General features: G+C 42.1%; 1 protein-coding gene across 1 annotated transcript in view; it reads right to left on the bottom strand.

Moving 5' to 3' along the window:
* IQCH (IQ motif containing H) overlaps positions 1-16,002 on the bottom strand; it is a gene marked incomplete at both ends in the record, with an annotated part of 213,432 nt that overhangs the window by 180,550 nt on the left and 16,880 nt on the right. The window contains 1 exon segment of the mRNA XM_079768988.1: positions 4,431-4,548. Coding sequence (XP_079625114.1) covers positions 4,431-4,548 — 118 coding nt within the window.

Below are 16,002 nucleotides of genomic sequence, written 5' to 3'. Positions count from 1 at the left end.
CGTTTTATTTTTTTACTTCAAAATAAGGTATGTGCAGTGTGCATAGGAATTTGTTCATAGTTTTTTTTTTAAAACTATAGTCCGGCCCTCCAACGATCTGAGGGACAGCGAACTGGCCCCCTGTTTAAAAAGTTTGAGGACCCCTGCCTAAAATAGTGCCTGGCACATAGTAGGTACCTAATAGAGGTTAACCAGTATCCATCAACAAATAATAAGAATAATTATCACTTATATAGCACTTACCATGTGTGGGGCACTGTGATAAGCATTTACATATGTTAATTTGTTTATCCTTACACAACCCTATGGGGTAGATATATATGTATTATTATTACGCTTATCTTATGGGCAAGACACTGAGGCACAGAGAGGTTAGGTGACTTGCCAAGGTATAGGACATGAATCCATACTTTTAACCATTATGTTGTCATTTATTGCGATCCTATTCCGGGCTGGACACTGTTCAGGCACTGAGTATAGCAGTGAACAACACACAGTCTCTCTGCTTTAGATTAATAGAGACTTAAGAAATAAAGTAATCAAATGCAAGGAAAATCTTAGCAGATCTGGGTTTGCATAAAAGAGCAGTAGAAGCCATTTGGGAGATAATTGAGGAAATCTGAATATGACCTAGGTATTTCTTATATATTTTAGATGTGATAATGGTATTGTGGGTAAGCAGGAATATGCTCATTTTTAAGATACATGTTTAAGCATTAGGGGTGAAATGTCATTAGGTCTATATCTTACAACACTTCAATAAAAAATAGGTTAACAATTGTTAAATCTAGATGAAGGAAAAATGGTTATTAATACACTATTCTTGGTTTGTTGGAATATTTTCATAATAAAAAGATTTTTTTTAAAGCCATAAAAAAGGGGGGAGGGATATGGAGCTACATTCTAATGAGAAGACAGAACTCACAGTGGCCGGCTCATTGCACACCTTCCTTTCTCCCCACTCCTAAAATCCAACTCCCTGCTCATCAGCAAAATTATCCACCCTGATGCTGAGTGACATGAACTCAAAGGGAAAATCTCTGAATCAATCCTCACTGGCCCTTGATCTCTCACCATGTGGATCATGTCAGAAATCCTCAAAACTTTAGTTTTGATCAGATTTTGAGAATCACTTTCTCAATTAGATCCCAATTCACAAAATTAAAGATTCTTCCCCTCTAAGACACAGGTGTTGCACATGGCTGCATCATATTCAATCACACATTTTTTGTGTGTTTCATTGATAAAGCACCCATTTTATGGAATTAATATAGAGAATAACTCAAGCAGTGAGATGGCTTTATTTCCCTGCTCCATAAACATACCAAGTATATCGTGCTTCTAAGCTGGTCCTCTGATCTAAACCGTTTAGAAATTTCTATTTTCAAATTGCCTTCAGACTTAACTTGCCAGACACAACAAGGAAATCAAATACTTCCTGGCCTATAAGCCTTTCTCCTTCCCTCCCTCTTTCTTCCTTATCTTTTGTTTTTATTTCAAACCCTTTCCTTGACTGTTAGGAGTACATGTGCCCAAGGTGCCCATAGAGGGTTTAGGCTGGTGTTGATAGGGAGCTAAATTATACTGTGCTTACCCACAGTATTCATCAGAATATGGCTTTTTCAAATGTAAAATAAAATTAATAAACAATTCTTAATTATGATGCTTTATTACAATTGAGCAATTCCTAATTGTTTTTCCTTTTAGTGTTTTGGTGTAAAATGGAATTCCAAAAACAACTATCAACTTTGGAGAACCAGAGCTTAAAGAAGCAACTGGGGTTTACCTAGTTTGAAAGGTTGGCTGTGGGCAATTAAAGGTAGTAATATCCCAGTTGGATTTCACAACTGCTTAATACTTCAAGCTTTTGAGTTGGTGCAGTCAGCCTGCTGGAGCAGCTGGCAAAACAGCACTGTCTGTCATTGACTTTACAATGCAAAATTAGGACTATCCTTCGTGTCAGTGGTTATGCATTTTTAAGCAGATGTCACGGATATTAGAAATAAAACAACACTAGGGATCCAGGCGCTGGAGGTAAAATCGGGATGGGAAACCAGTCCCTGCCCCTTTCTAAATGAAGCTCACCCATGCTCTCAGCATTTCAAAGAATCCGGGGTTATACACAGCACATTAGATTCCTTATCTTTACAATCATTTGTCAGGATTCAGAACTCTTTCAGGAAAGTAAATTTCTGGCCATGGTATTTTTTTTTCCTGGAATAATCAAACGATTATACATTCAACAACAGTCCTAATTTCAGATATTTTATTTCATTGTCTTTGTAAACCAGAGATCTCAAATCTTCCACTTGTGGACCAACTGTGCTCCTCCCGAGATTCTTGGCAAAAAAAATACAAATTTAACTGAAGCAGATACTTAATAGTAAAGAAGTTTAAGCTCCATTTATCACAGCATTCTCTTTTCTTTTCATCAAAGCCTTTATTATTACCTGGTATTTTCTTATCGATGAGCTATCTCCCCTCCCCCAACTAGAGTAAGGTCTATGAAAGTAGGGATCTGATCCAAGCTGTTCATCCCCGTGTGGCTCTAACAGTCCTTGGCACAGTGTACATACACCACAGGGAGTGGCTGGACAAACCCAGTACAATGACAAAGGTGGGAGCAGGCTGCTTTGGGAGTGTAGCCTGGACTAATATGTTATGGCGATGAGTACACCCTTAGAACCTACTGGGGTGGTTTCATTTATTTAATCAACAAACATTTATTGAGAGTTCCCTAGAATTATAGAGCAATGAACAAACTGAAATGGATCCTGCCCTCCTTATAATCAAGTGGAAAGACAGACCTTTTAAAAATCCATATAACTTAATATCTAATTACAAATTGTGATAAGTGTGATGAAAGAAAAATACAGGTTAATATAAACAATTATAAAAAGGATACCATGTGTTGACTGTGCAACTCTGTGTATATACTAAAAACGACTGAATCAAACACTTTTTAAAAGGGTGAATTTTATAGTATATAAATTATCTATCTATCTATCTATATATAAGCCTAAGCAACCGGCCGACCAGCCAACCGGCCGGTAGGTCTGACGCACAATGACCACCAGGGGGCAGATGCTCAATGCACAGGCATGGAAACATGGAACAGACTGATGAATCTCAGAAGGAAGTGGGGAGGGCAGGAAGAGATTAACCAAAGATCTTATATGCATACTAGAGGCCTGGTGCATGGATTCGTGCACCAGTGGGGTCCCTTGGCCTGGCCTGCGTGGATCGGGCTGAAACCAGCTCTCTGACATCCCCCGAGGGGTCCCGGATTGCAAGAGGGTGCAATTTCTTTAACATTCTGTACCTTGGTTTTTTTCATCAATAAAATGAAAGTAATAATAACAACTCCTCCTAGGATCGTTCTGAAGGTTAAACAAGTTAGTATTCCCAAAGCACTGACAACAGTACCTGGTACTGAAGAGAAGGGAGCTATTATTAGCTTGGTGAGTTAGGAAAGAAACAAGAGAAAATTTTAAAGACCACCCAAGGAGGCAAAGTCAGACACCTCTTGAGCTTTATTCTTGCCACCTGGAAACTTTCTTTCTAGGACTCTGTTTAAAAATTTGAAGGCATTCTGTTCTGATTTATTTTGCTTTCTGAAGAAAGCACTTGTCAGAGAAACTGACTATGCCATTAATATATCTGAAAAAACAATGACATGTTTTTTCATTTAGACACAAATCAAATTTCCTAACTTTACTCTTAACTTTTTTCTAACCGCTTTATTGAGATACTAGAGGCCTGGTGCACAAAATTCGTGCATGGGGGGATCCCCTCAGCCCAGCCTGCACCCTCTCCAATCCGGGACCCCTCGGACATCCCTCTCACAATCCTGGACCACTGGCTCCTAATCGCTCACCTGCCTGCCTGCCTGGTCACCCCTAACTGCCCCCCACTGCTGGGCAGGTTGCCCCCAACTTCCCCCTCCCTGCTGGCCTGGTCGCCCCTAACTGCCCCCTCCTGTCGGCCTGGTCTCCCCCAACTGCACCCCCCTGCTGGCCTGATCGCCCCCAACTGTCCCCCCTGCCAGCCTGGTCACCCCTCACGGCCCCCCCTGCCGGCCTGGTTGCCCCACGCAGCCTGCTTGTTCAGTCGTTTGGTCATCCCTCACTAATCCCCCTGCCGGCCTGGTCTTAGCAGCCATCTTGTGAGGGTGTGAGGGTTAATTTGCATATTACCTCTTTAGTATATAGGATAAATCATATACTTTAAATTCTCCTTTTTAAAGAGTACAACTCAATGGTGTTTAGTACATTCAGAGTCATGCAACTGTCACCACTATCTAATTCCAGAACATTTTTATCATCCTCAAAGAAACTTGGTACTCATTAGAGTCACTCCCCCAGCCTCCTCCTCCCAGCCTCTAGCAAACCACTAATTTACTCTGTTACTATAGATTTCTCTATTCCTACCTTTGTTCTTGGAAAAACATGTGGAAATACACTGTACTGTCTTTGGGGTGGCCAAAGTTTACCCTCGGATTCCAAAGGGAAAATAAATAATTTCTGATCAATTACAGTTGGAAGCAACCTAAGGAAAAATAATAATTTCAAATCAAATTTGCTATCTTAAAAGCTTCACAAATAATAGTTTAAAAACAATGCATCATAGTTTTGAGAACAGAATATCAATTAGATTTTACGGAAAATATTCTATTGGTAATTATAATAAATTAGACCAATTTTTAGCATTTTTATAGGTATAAAACTCCAGTTGTTTATTAAGCATATGAACTTCCAAGTCTGATAAAGACCATTATAGCATGAATAGAAATCTCTATGTCTGGCTGAGTTTAATGGTGCACAAGTGACATAATTACTGAACTATAAAACATTTCTTGGTAAAGAAAAACACAATATGCTGTACTTTGTTTAATAAAATCAAATCACAGGGTAGCCAATGTTAAATATATCCAAAGTGCTGGTCCCTCAAAGCAGTTCATACTTACATTCTTTAAACCTCTACCATTTTATGTAATTACAAAGACTTAAGAATCAAAGATAATTACAGATCCTCCTTATTAAGCAGTGGGCAGTTCCACGAAAGACCAATGTAAAACAAAATAAAGTTGTAAGAATGAGTATAGGTATGTCTTAACATTTTTAATTTAAAAGCAGTTCTTTAAAATGGTCAACATAATTGAGATCAATAAATCTCAATCTCTTGATTCTACTGTGATATCCACTTGTGCCAAATTATCATTAAAAAGAAATTTATGAGCTTTTGGTTTCACCCCAACATGTAGAGAGCTTGGATGTTATCACTCCCAACGTTACAAGAAGAAGAAAAGGTGAACAAATAAAAAAAACAGCTCCTCTTGGATCCATCAGAGAATTTAGCTCATAGGGAGAACTGCTGCTGCCCCGCACACTAGAGAGAGGTGGAGAAGGACCAAGCGTGGAAGCCTGCTGCTGAAGCTCGTGCTGGCAAGAGCACTTAAACTCCAGTTGACAGATCACTGGAGTCTCTATGAATTAGCTTGAAAGTTAAAAACTCCAAGAGGCCAAGTCTTAGGGAGGGCCCTACTTTCATGAGTTTTACCTCCAGGAGCCCCACCATGGTCTCATGGTAAACAACAGAGAAAAATCCCCTCCTGCTACCAGCGGAGAGAAGGGAAAATAAACCATGTCAAAACACTCCCAGAGAATTCTATTCTTCGTTCTGTTCTCTGTAATAAAGGCAAGCTCTTGAGGAAAACTATTTTACCAAAGCCTTATCTGACCCGAAGAAGGGCAGTTAGCTAACTTCAACCTCCTCTGGTTCTCCTGTCTCAAATAAGGGGTAAAATGCTGAGAAAAGCTTGTGAAGGTAACAATCCAGGGACATAGACCTACTAACAGAATGAGACCTACTCACAGGATTATCAAATGCTTCCCTCCAACACACACTGTATCTATAGAGGACTATGCAAGGCTCTATTTAGGAAGGAGTCACTAGGGAAACCCAAAGACAAAACGGACAGTGGAGGACATGGAAGCCTCCTACAGTTACAGCAGACAGTAAACACAGCATAACTGACCAGATGAAGGCCTATTTACCTCTATTACCTAATATCAGTGATGGGCAACCTTTTGAGCTCGGTGTTTCAAACTTCGCCAAAAAACTGAGCATAACTCGGGTAGTGTGTCCCTTTGAGGAAAAAACATTATTTCGCGATATTTATAGTTTAAATAACATAAATGTTTCATCCTCGGCATGCGGCCGCCTCAGCGGCCGTGTGTCATCAGAAATGGCACTGACACGCGTGTCAGAGGTTCGCCATCACTGTAATACATCAACAAAAAATGACAAGGCATGCTGAAAGGCAAGACAAAATGTTTGGCTCTTTCTGGTGTGGCTCGATTGGCTGGAGTGTCATCTCGTACACTAGAAGGCGGTGGGTTTGATTCCTGGTCAGGACACATGTCTGGGTTGCGGGTTCATTCCCCCATTGGGGTGCATGTGGAAGTGACTGATTTCTCTCTCTCTCTCCTCTCTCTCTCCCTCTCTCTCTCTCTCTTCTTTCTCCCTCTCTCTCTTTATCTCCCTCTCGTTCCCTCTCTCCTTTTCTCCCTTTCTTCCCTCTCTCTGAAATCAATTTTTAAAAAAAGTCTGAAGAGACAAAACAAGCATCAGGCCCTAGCCGGTTTGGCTCAGTGGATAGAGCGTCGGCCTGTGAACTGAAAGGTCCCAGGTTCGATTCCAGTCAAGGGGACATGCCTGGGTTGTGGGCTTGATCCCAATGGGGGACTTGCAGGAGGCAGCCGATCCATGATTCTCTCTCATCATGGATGTTTCTATCTCTCTCTACCTCTTCCTTCCTCTCTGAAATCAATAAAAATATGTATTTTTTAAAAAGCATCAGATTCAAATATAACATAGATTTTGGCATTTAAAATAACTAAGATTAGCCGAAACCGGTTTGGCTCAGTGGATAGAGCGTCGGCCTGCGGACTCAAGGGTCCCAGGTTCGATTCCGGTCAAGGGCATGTACCTTGGTTGCGGGCACATCCCCAGTGGGGGGTGTGCAAGAGGCAGCTGATTGATGTTTCTCTCTCATCGATGTTTCTAGCTCTCTATCCCTCTCTCTTCCTCTCTGTGAAAAGTCAATAAAATATATATATATATATATATATAAATAACTAAGATTAATATGCTAAGAGCTCTAATAGGAAAACTGGACAACTTGCAAGAACAGATGGGTAATGTAAGCAGAGATAAAAAATCTAAGAAAGAACCAAAAGGAAATGCTAGAAATAAAAAGCACTCTAAGAAATAAAGATTGCCTTTGATAGGATTATCAATAAACTGGATACAACCAAAGAATGAATCAGTGAGCTTGAAGAAATGTCAATATAAATTCCAAAACTGACATGCAAGGAGAAAAAGAACTTAACAAACAGGACAGAATATCCAGGAACTGTGGGAAAATTAAATCTAACTTACCTATAGAAGAACAAGGATGAGAATTATATTGAACTTCTATTAATAAACCATGCCAGCAAGAAGAGACTGGAAGTATGGAAGAAAAACCCACTCACCTGGAATTCTGTCTCTAGTGAAATTATCCTTCAAAAATGAAGGGGAAATAATGATGTTCCCAGATGAACAAAAACTGAAACCTGTCTTGCAAGAAATGTTAAAAGAAATTCTTCAGAGAAAAGGAAAATGATACAGGTCACTTATGGGATATATGAAGCAAAAAGAAAACCCAGGGACCTCACCACCATGTTCTTCCTTATGTCCCAAGGTTCCTAACTGGTGTACCTCCGCTCCATCCTTCAAAGTCTTCTTAACCCTTTGCACTCGCTTGCTTTTTTCATCGAGCTGCTACCGATGCTAACCGTGTCGAGTCACACTCGACATCCGAGTGCAAAAGGTTAACTTTGTTATACATATAACTAGAGGCCCAATGCACAAAGATTTGTGCAAGAATGGGGCTTCCTTCCCCTGCTGCCAGTACTGCCTTCCCTCCGGCCTGGAGCCGCCTTTCTGCCTTTGCTCCAGCCTGGAGCCCGCCTTTCCACCTTCCCACGCTACCCAGAGGCCTGGAGCTGCTAGGGCAGTGGTGAAATCCTGCATCCCGCCCCACCCCCGGCCATTTCGCACCTGCATATGCAAATTAACCCACCATCTTTGTTGGGTTAATTTGCATACTCCTGATTGGCTGGTGGGTGTCTCAAAGGTATGGTCAATTTGCATCTTTCTCTTTTATTAGTGTAGATGTCCAGGGTTTTTAGCTGTATTTAGAAGAAGGAATACACCATCTTCCTAGAAATGAAACTTGCTTTATATATATCTTACTTAATAATAGACAAACATGTAAACTGACCATACCTCCACTACACCCACAGCCAATCAGAGTGAGTATGCAAATTAACTCAACAAAGATGGCGGATTAATTTGCATATGCAGGCACGGAGCAGCAGGGAGGGGCGTGACGCCTGCTATGAGGGGGAGGGGGGCGGCGGAGGGAGCTACAGGAGCGGTGCTCCAGACAAAAGCGAGGACTTGCCGGCTCCCGGGCGGCTGGGAGTGAAGCCAGGGGAAGGAAGGCCTATTCTTGCACGAATATCGTGCAACGGGCCTCTAGTATTTTATATAAAAGGCCCATGGCCGTCACACTATAACGCCGTCATGACCAAACGAACAGCGGCTCTCACAGCAGGTGGGGCGGGGCGCAAGCTAGGAGCAGCGATGGGTGGGCGGCCAGCTGAAGCAAGTGGAGGTGATCTACTCGTGCATGATTTCATGCGCAATGGGCCTCTAGTATACACACACACACACACACGTGTGTGTGTGTGTGTGTGTGTGTATATATATATACATATATATACACACACATATATATACACATATATATATGACAGTATTACATATGTCTCCCATTTCCCCCCTTTATGCCCCTCTGCCCAAACCCTTCCCACTCTTAGTATATTTCCTATGAAGCCTTTTCCTTCCTTGGATTATGTATTTATAAGTAAATTTGCATTGAGATATAACATTACATCCTGCTTTCCCTTCCCTCAACATATACTGTGAGAGTTTTTCCAGGTCATTAAAACTTATTGGACAATATTCACTTTAGTAGGTATATAATACACATATAAACATATTATAGATTTAATAATTATTTTACTGTTAACATTTAAGGTATTTTCAAATTTATTGGTATTAGATATAACACTGTAATAAATTTATACAGAGTTTCCTGATTCACTCATTTATTAGGATAAATTCCTAAAGGTATAACTACTAAATTAAAAATAATAATTTTAAAAATCTCACATATTTTGAAAAAATAATAGCCTTTAAGAACTTTATGCCTCTACCAATAATAGAAAAGTATGGCCATCCTGCTGCCCCCTCATGAGCACTAAGTATTAGGGTAGTTTAAGTGATCTGTTTTGCTAAGTTGTAAAGAAAAAGTAGTAGTAATATATTAATTCGCATTTTCCTGGTTTAATATTTTTCACATATATACTGGCTATTTGCATTTCTCTGTTGATGTCCTTTTGTCTATGTCAAGTATTTTTTGTTGTCAAGAGCTCTTTGTATTTAAGACTATTATTAGTTTTTGTATCATATTTGCTGCAAATGTTTTTCCAGTTGTTATTTTTAATTTTATGATGCTTTTTAAAATTTTATTTTTTGTTTTAAAAAAATCAAACCCACTGAAAAACTGAAAGAACAGTGTGCCACCAAATTGTCTTCACCTAGATTACCACGTGCTAATACTTGTTACCCATTCTTCATCTCTCTCTATGACTAGAATGAAGTCATATTTGCTCTGAGCAGGATTTGTGGACTGCTTTGTAATAACCCAGAAGAGATGGGCTCCAAGGTGTGTGAATAACTGAGCAAAAATGTATCTTCTAACCTACTCCCACCATTTAACAGAAACCTCTTCTTTCCCTCTCATAGTTTCTCACTATTATTTATCTGCTTTGTTCTTGTTCCCCCCCCCATCCCCCTCCCCTCAAACACTAGCACAACAGAATGTAAAATGAAGATGTCTGTGCAGTTCTGATAGTGTTGGTACAGATGGTAGTCACCCTCCTGGTGTCAATAAGCAAAGCGTGGTCGTTAAGAACAGTGAGAGCAGACATCACAAGCCATAAAATCTGTGAAAGCTGGTAATGATAAGAGGAAGAACCACACTTTAACACAGAAGAATCATTGACAGAGTGCAGATAACAGTGTAACCTATTTGGAAAGCAACGTGAAAGCATTTTGAGCTCTTTGGAGAAAATATGCCACTTTTGATAATGTTCTTATCATTGTTTTCTGAATGACTGCTAGGAAAATCTTGCATTTGCTGGCATCCATTATTATCACTTTGTGTACCTACTGGTTTTTGTTTCTACTAGACAAAACCACCAGATTTTCCCTAGAGCAAGACTTTCTAAAAAGCAAAACCGTCTTTTGTGAAAATTAGGTTTCCTGTTGTTCAGGCAGTTCTGGTGTAGGAGAAGATAGTAATTGTAGACATTTGACAGAACTTGAATCTGAGACTCACCATTGACCACCTGTGTGACCTGGGGCTCGTGGGAGCCTCAGTTCTCACATCTTTGAAAGGAGAGGGTAAATATCTACATCATAGGCTTTTAAAAAGTCCTTTGCAAAACTGTCAAATGTCATAAAAATATTGATGGTGATGAAATTCATGATGATGATGATAATGAGGGTGATAATTATTTTATGTCCGTTGTAAGTCGTTGTTAAAAATATACCCAAGGATAGTAGTCATTTGGAATGAACTCTCCAGATTCCCTGGGCTTCCAAAGACAGAATGAAGCCCCAAGTATCTAAACAATGTTGATTCTCATTGACTCATAGGAACTGTGTGTTCTGCTGTCAAAGGAGCAACAGAGATCTACCATCTTTATTATATGCCCTTCCTCTCAGGAGGAGCTGCTGCCCTGAACTTTGGCCTCTGATACTCCCAGTTTGAGCAGATATTGACGGTCCTACCAGCCTGACTGCCAAGTCCCACTCCTGGTTCAATCCCAATGCAAGAGGCTTACTCCAAACCTTCATAGCATCAGGGTAGCAGAATTTCCAGGACCAGGCTCTTCATCAGACAGAGGCAAGCCATCTCTGTGGCCAAAAGAATATTGATCCCAGGGATTCCATGCACACATTGTCTACATTAGGAATAAGGAGTGTGTTTGTTGAAATGCAGACTCCAGGGCCCCATCTGGGAGCCAGTGAAAGAGGACTGCAAACCACAGTTTAAGAACCACATGAGTGTGGTTCACTCATGCAGTACATTCATGGGTCATATTATTTCATTTTAACTAAACTAAGCCTAAAAAAAGACCAATGTTTTTTAAGGATTCTTACCAAAAAAACAAAACACAAAAAAACACTGTATTTTTTAGTGATAACGATAACAAGCATCAGTGAAAAACAAGAAAATGGCAAAACTGACACTTTTATTCCTTACATGAGCTTTTCCACAGCTACATTTAAAAGTAAAAATGATAATCCCATTGAACTTATGAAAAGTCAGTCCCCCCAAACCTTAAAAAAATTTTTTGAAAGAGTAACTGAAATATGGACTTACATCTAACCAGCATCAATGCTGAATCTCACCGAAGTGTAGAGCAAATTTTGGGATATTAGCTACAGTCAGGATAAAGTCATCATGACTACCAAGATTAAACAACCAGGACTTTATAATTAATAACCTTTTTTAGCAAGAGAAAGAAATATTGTTCTAATAATAAAGCAAAACAACTATTTTATCTTTATCGTTAAAATTTTGATGTAGATATATTTTATAATGTATTCACTCTATATGATAAGTATGCCATTTATAAATAAATCAGCATACACATATTATGTGCGCATGCCCAAGCTCTCTGACTGATGGCCACGTGGGATAAAAGGCCAGATCTGGCATCTGTCACAGCTTAAAAGTTGCATGAAGCTAAGTCTCTCCTCTGATTTCATGATCTATGTTGAGACTAAGCAACCTGTTCCTTAGTAAGTCATGCCACTGGTAATTAAAATACACCTTTTCACTTGGGTATTTTAAGGGCTTTGTCATGGAACCTCAGGAGAAACATGCAGTGAATTGGCCAGTCTTACACCTCCCAGGTTTGGGAACTTGAAGGAATTCTGAGTCCTGTAACCTACTTTGCATAGTCTTTCAGCAGACTCTGAGCCAAATCTATTCATGACAGTCTCTTGGAGCATCCCTGCAAGGACAGGCCCAGGTATAACTGTCTACCTTGGAGCATGTCAGCTTCCTGGGTCTCCTGTTTTCCATTTCAATCTACTACTGCTGCTTCTCTTCGTCCCTGAGCCACTCCCTGTGTCTCACACTTGGACTCCCAGAATCTGCTTCAAGCCTGTTTACTTTGAAGACCTACTTTGAACTCCACTCCAGTTTATGACCTTGGCTCATTTCATATCATATTTTCAAATTCATACCACATCAGCACCACACACCCATAGCTATGACTGAGATGCTCCTGCTACCTCTTCCAGACTTGTGGGGCTCATACAAACTTGCCAAGCTTCCCATCTTCTTGATAGGAGGGCCACTGATACATTATTGTATTAAATAGGAAAGATAAGATCTGCCCTGCTGGCATGACTCAGTGGTTGAGCCTTGACCTATGAACCAGGAGGTCATGGTTCGATTCCCAGGAAAGGTACATGCCCGGCTGATTGAGCAAGGTACATGCTCAATTCCCCAGTGTGGGGCATGCAGGAGGCAGCCAATTCAGTGATTCTCTCTCATCATTGATGTTTCTATCTTCCCCTCTCCCTTCCTCTCTGAGAGCAATCCTACATAATAAAATGGTAATATGTAAATTACCATCACTCTGCTACGCCCACGATTGGGCCAGCAGGAGGCGCAGGGGGCGGGACTCAGGGTGGCCGGGATAGCTGATTGGGCCAGCAGGACGCTGAGCTCGCGGCGCCAGTGGCGCCGCGAGCTCAGCGTCTATGTCATGGCTGCGCCGGAGGCTTTCGGAAGGCCTGGTGCACCAGCGGACAGCCGGCCAGCTCCCCCGCGATCAAAAGCCAAAGCGGGGGAGCTGGCCGGCTGTCTGCTCCGGCACAAGGCCTTTCGAAAGCCTCCACCGCGCCGGAGGCTTTCGGAAGGCCTGGTGCACCGGCGGACAGCCAGCCCGCTGGTGCACCAGGTGCATGATTAAATCATGCACTGGGCCTCTAGTAAAAATATATTTTAAAAAAGGAAAGATAGGATCCATGGCCCACTTCTGGGAGACAGCTCCATGCCCCAATTAATGTCTTCCTTAACTCCTTCAGAGACCTTCTAATAAAGGCCAAGGACACTCACTGGCTAGGGAAAAGAACTGTACAAGAAAATGTCTCAACAGAATCTGTTTGCTACAGTTGCTCCCTACCTAGTTCATTCTTTTGAGCCGTCATGACCTGCAAATCTATCGCCCAGGCTCTCTGTTCTTTACCAACATGAGAGCACAAAGGGAAAGCTCGGGGAAGGAGAATTTTCATTAGAGTTGGGGAAGACTCTCCTCCTATTTTTTTCCCCAGCTCCTCCATTTGGAGGCTTTCTACTTGCTGTTTGCATGCCTCATCCTTTGGCCACATACTTCCTTCACTTCTACAGATCCCCTTACTGTTTCTAAACTGGCCTTCCACTTTGCCTGTTGGGTACTCTTGATTTTTTGAACTAAGCATCTATATAAATTTGTAAAGTAACCTCCAATATTTTCTTATCCGAGAATCCCTTTTATTATTTTCTGTACAGTTTCCTTGTTTTAAAAGATTATGTATGTTGAGAAAACCAAGATGGCGGTATAGTAAACACCTGAAATTGCTGCTGCACACAACCACTTCAAAACTACAACTAAAAGACAATACGGACATTATCCAGAACCACAGGAAGGCTGGCTGAGTGGAAATTCTACAACTAGAAGGAAAGAGAAAAGCACACTGAGACTCAGAGGAGGTGTGGAAGTAAAGTGCAGAGGTACGGAGGCGCACGCGGAGAGGGCTGGCAGCAGAGGATGCGGTTGTCTTTTTCAATTGGGAGGGAGACACAAGCTCCCGACTCCTCTGAACTCCAATTCCAGGCAAGACTCTGGGATCCAGACTCATACAGGGGGGAAACTGGACTGTCTGGCTTCAGGCGGAACTCAAGGGCGCCTTTCTCTCAGAGGTGCGTGCAGCGATTACCAAGGGACACTAAGACCTGGGGGCCTCTTAGGGCAGGGCTGATGGTCAGCCATTGCTGTTTGCTCCACCCTGAGACACCGCCCCACCCAAGCTGTGCGTAGAGGCTTTTGCATATGAATAGCCTGGCCCTTTGCAACCTAAAAGTACCTAACAAACTGCAGGTGGGTCAGAGAGCCCCAGAGCCGCCAAAAGAAGGCCCAAGTCCCCACAACAGCTTGCATTGCTTCACAGCTGGGCCTCATCTGGGCATTTCCAAACCCCAAACAAAGAAGAGGAATCTTCAGATCTATCTGTAGCTCCTGCTGGGTGGCCTCAGGCAAAGGCTAAATTTGCACCTCCTTGGATCTCCCAGTGGTCAGAGTGGGACCATCACTCAAGGGGCAGACTCAGTGAACACCAAAACCCCAATGAAGCAAGTCTTGCCTCATAAGGGTGTCTCCAGCACAGAAGTTCTCCCATCATAGACACAACTGATCCTCACAGCCAATTGGCCTGGAGGTCAATTCCTCCCAGTGATACCAACAACAATCAAGGCTTAACTACAGCAAGACTTTGCACACAGCCCACAAAGGGGTGCACCAAGAGTGTCCACCTCAGGTAACTGGGAAGGCTGAGCCACTGGGCCCTGTAGGACACCTAGCACACAAAGCTACTCTATCAACACAAGGAAGCAGCCAAAATGCAGAGACAAAGAAACAGGTCACAAATGACAGAAATGGAGGAAAGCAAACGACTGGATATAGAGTTCAAAACCACGGTTATAAGGTTTTTCAAGAATCTTCTAGAAACTGCCAATAAATTTAGTGAGACCCTCGAGGATATGAAAAAGGACCCATTTGAAATTAAGCATACACTGACTGAAATAAAGAATAATATACAGAGATCCAATAGCAGACTAGAGGATCCCAAGAATCAAGTCAAAGATTTAAAATATGAAGAAGCAAAAAACACCCAACCGGAAAAGAAAAAAGAATCCAAAAATATGAAGATAGTGTAAGGAGCCTCTGGGACAACTTCAAGCATACCAACATCAGAATTATGGGGGTGCCAGAAGAAGAGAGAGAGCAAGATATTGAAAACCGATTTGAAGAAATAATGACAGAAAACTTCCCCCACCTGGTGAAAGAAATAGACTTACAAGTCCAGGAAGTGCAGAGAACCCCAAACAAAAGGAATCCAAAGAGGACAACACCAAGACATATCATAATTAAAATGCCAAGAGCAAAAGACAAAGAGAGAATCTTAAAAGCAGCAAGAGAAAAACAGTTACCTACAAGGGAGCACCCATATGATTGTCAGCTGATTTCTCAACAGAAATTATGCAGGCCAGAAGGGAGTGGCAAGAAATATTCAAAGTGTTGAATAGCAAGAACCTACAACCAAGATTACTCTACCCAGCAAAGCTATCATTTAGAATTGAAGGTCAGATAAAGAGCTCCACAGATAAGAAAAAGCTAAAGGAGTTCATCACCGCCAAACCAGTATTATATGAAACTAGAGGCCCAGTGCATGATTTAATCATGCACCTGGTGCACCAGCGGGCTGTCCGCCGGTGCCCCAGGCCTTCCGAAAGCCTCCGGCGCTGCGGAGGCTTTCGAAAGGCCTTGCGCCGGAGCAGACAGGCGGCCAGGTCCCCCGCTTTGGCCTTTGATCGCGGGGGACCTGTCCGGCTGGCTGTCCGCCGGCGACCCAGGCCTTCCGAAAGCCTCCAGCGCTGCGGAGGCTTTCGAAAGGCCTTGCGCCGGAGCAGACAGGCGGCCAGGTCCCCCGCTTTGGCCTTTGATCGCGGGGGACCTGTCCGGCTGGCTGTCCGCCGGCGACCCA

The sequence above is a fragment of the Cnephaeus nilssonii genome, assembly GCF_951640355.1.
Source record: "Cnephaeus nilssonii genome assembly, chromosome: 4".
NCBI classification, from domain to species: domain Eukaryota; kingdom Metazoa; phylum Chordata; class Mammalia; order Chiroptera; family Vespertilionidae; genus Cnephaeus; species Cnephaeus nilssonii.
This window is presented reverse-complemented; position numbering and strand designations above follow the sequence as displayed.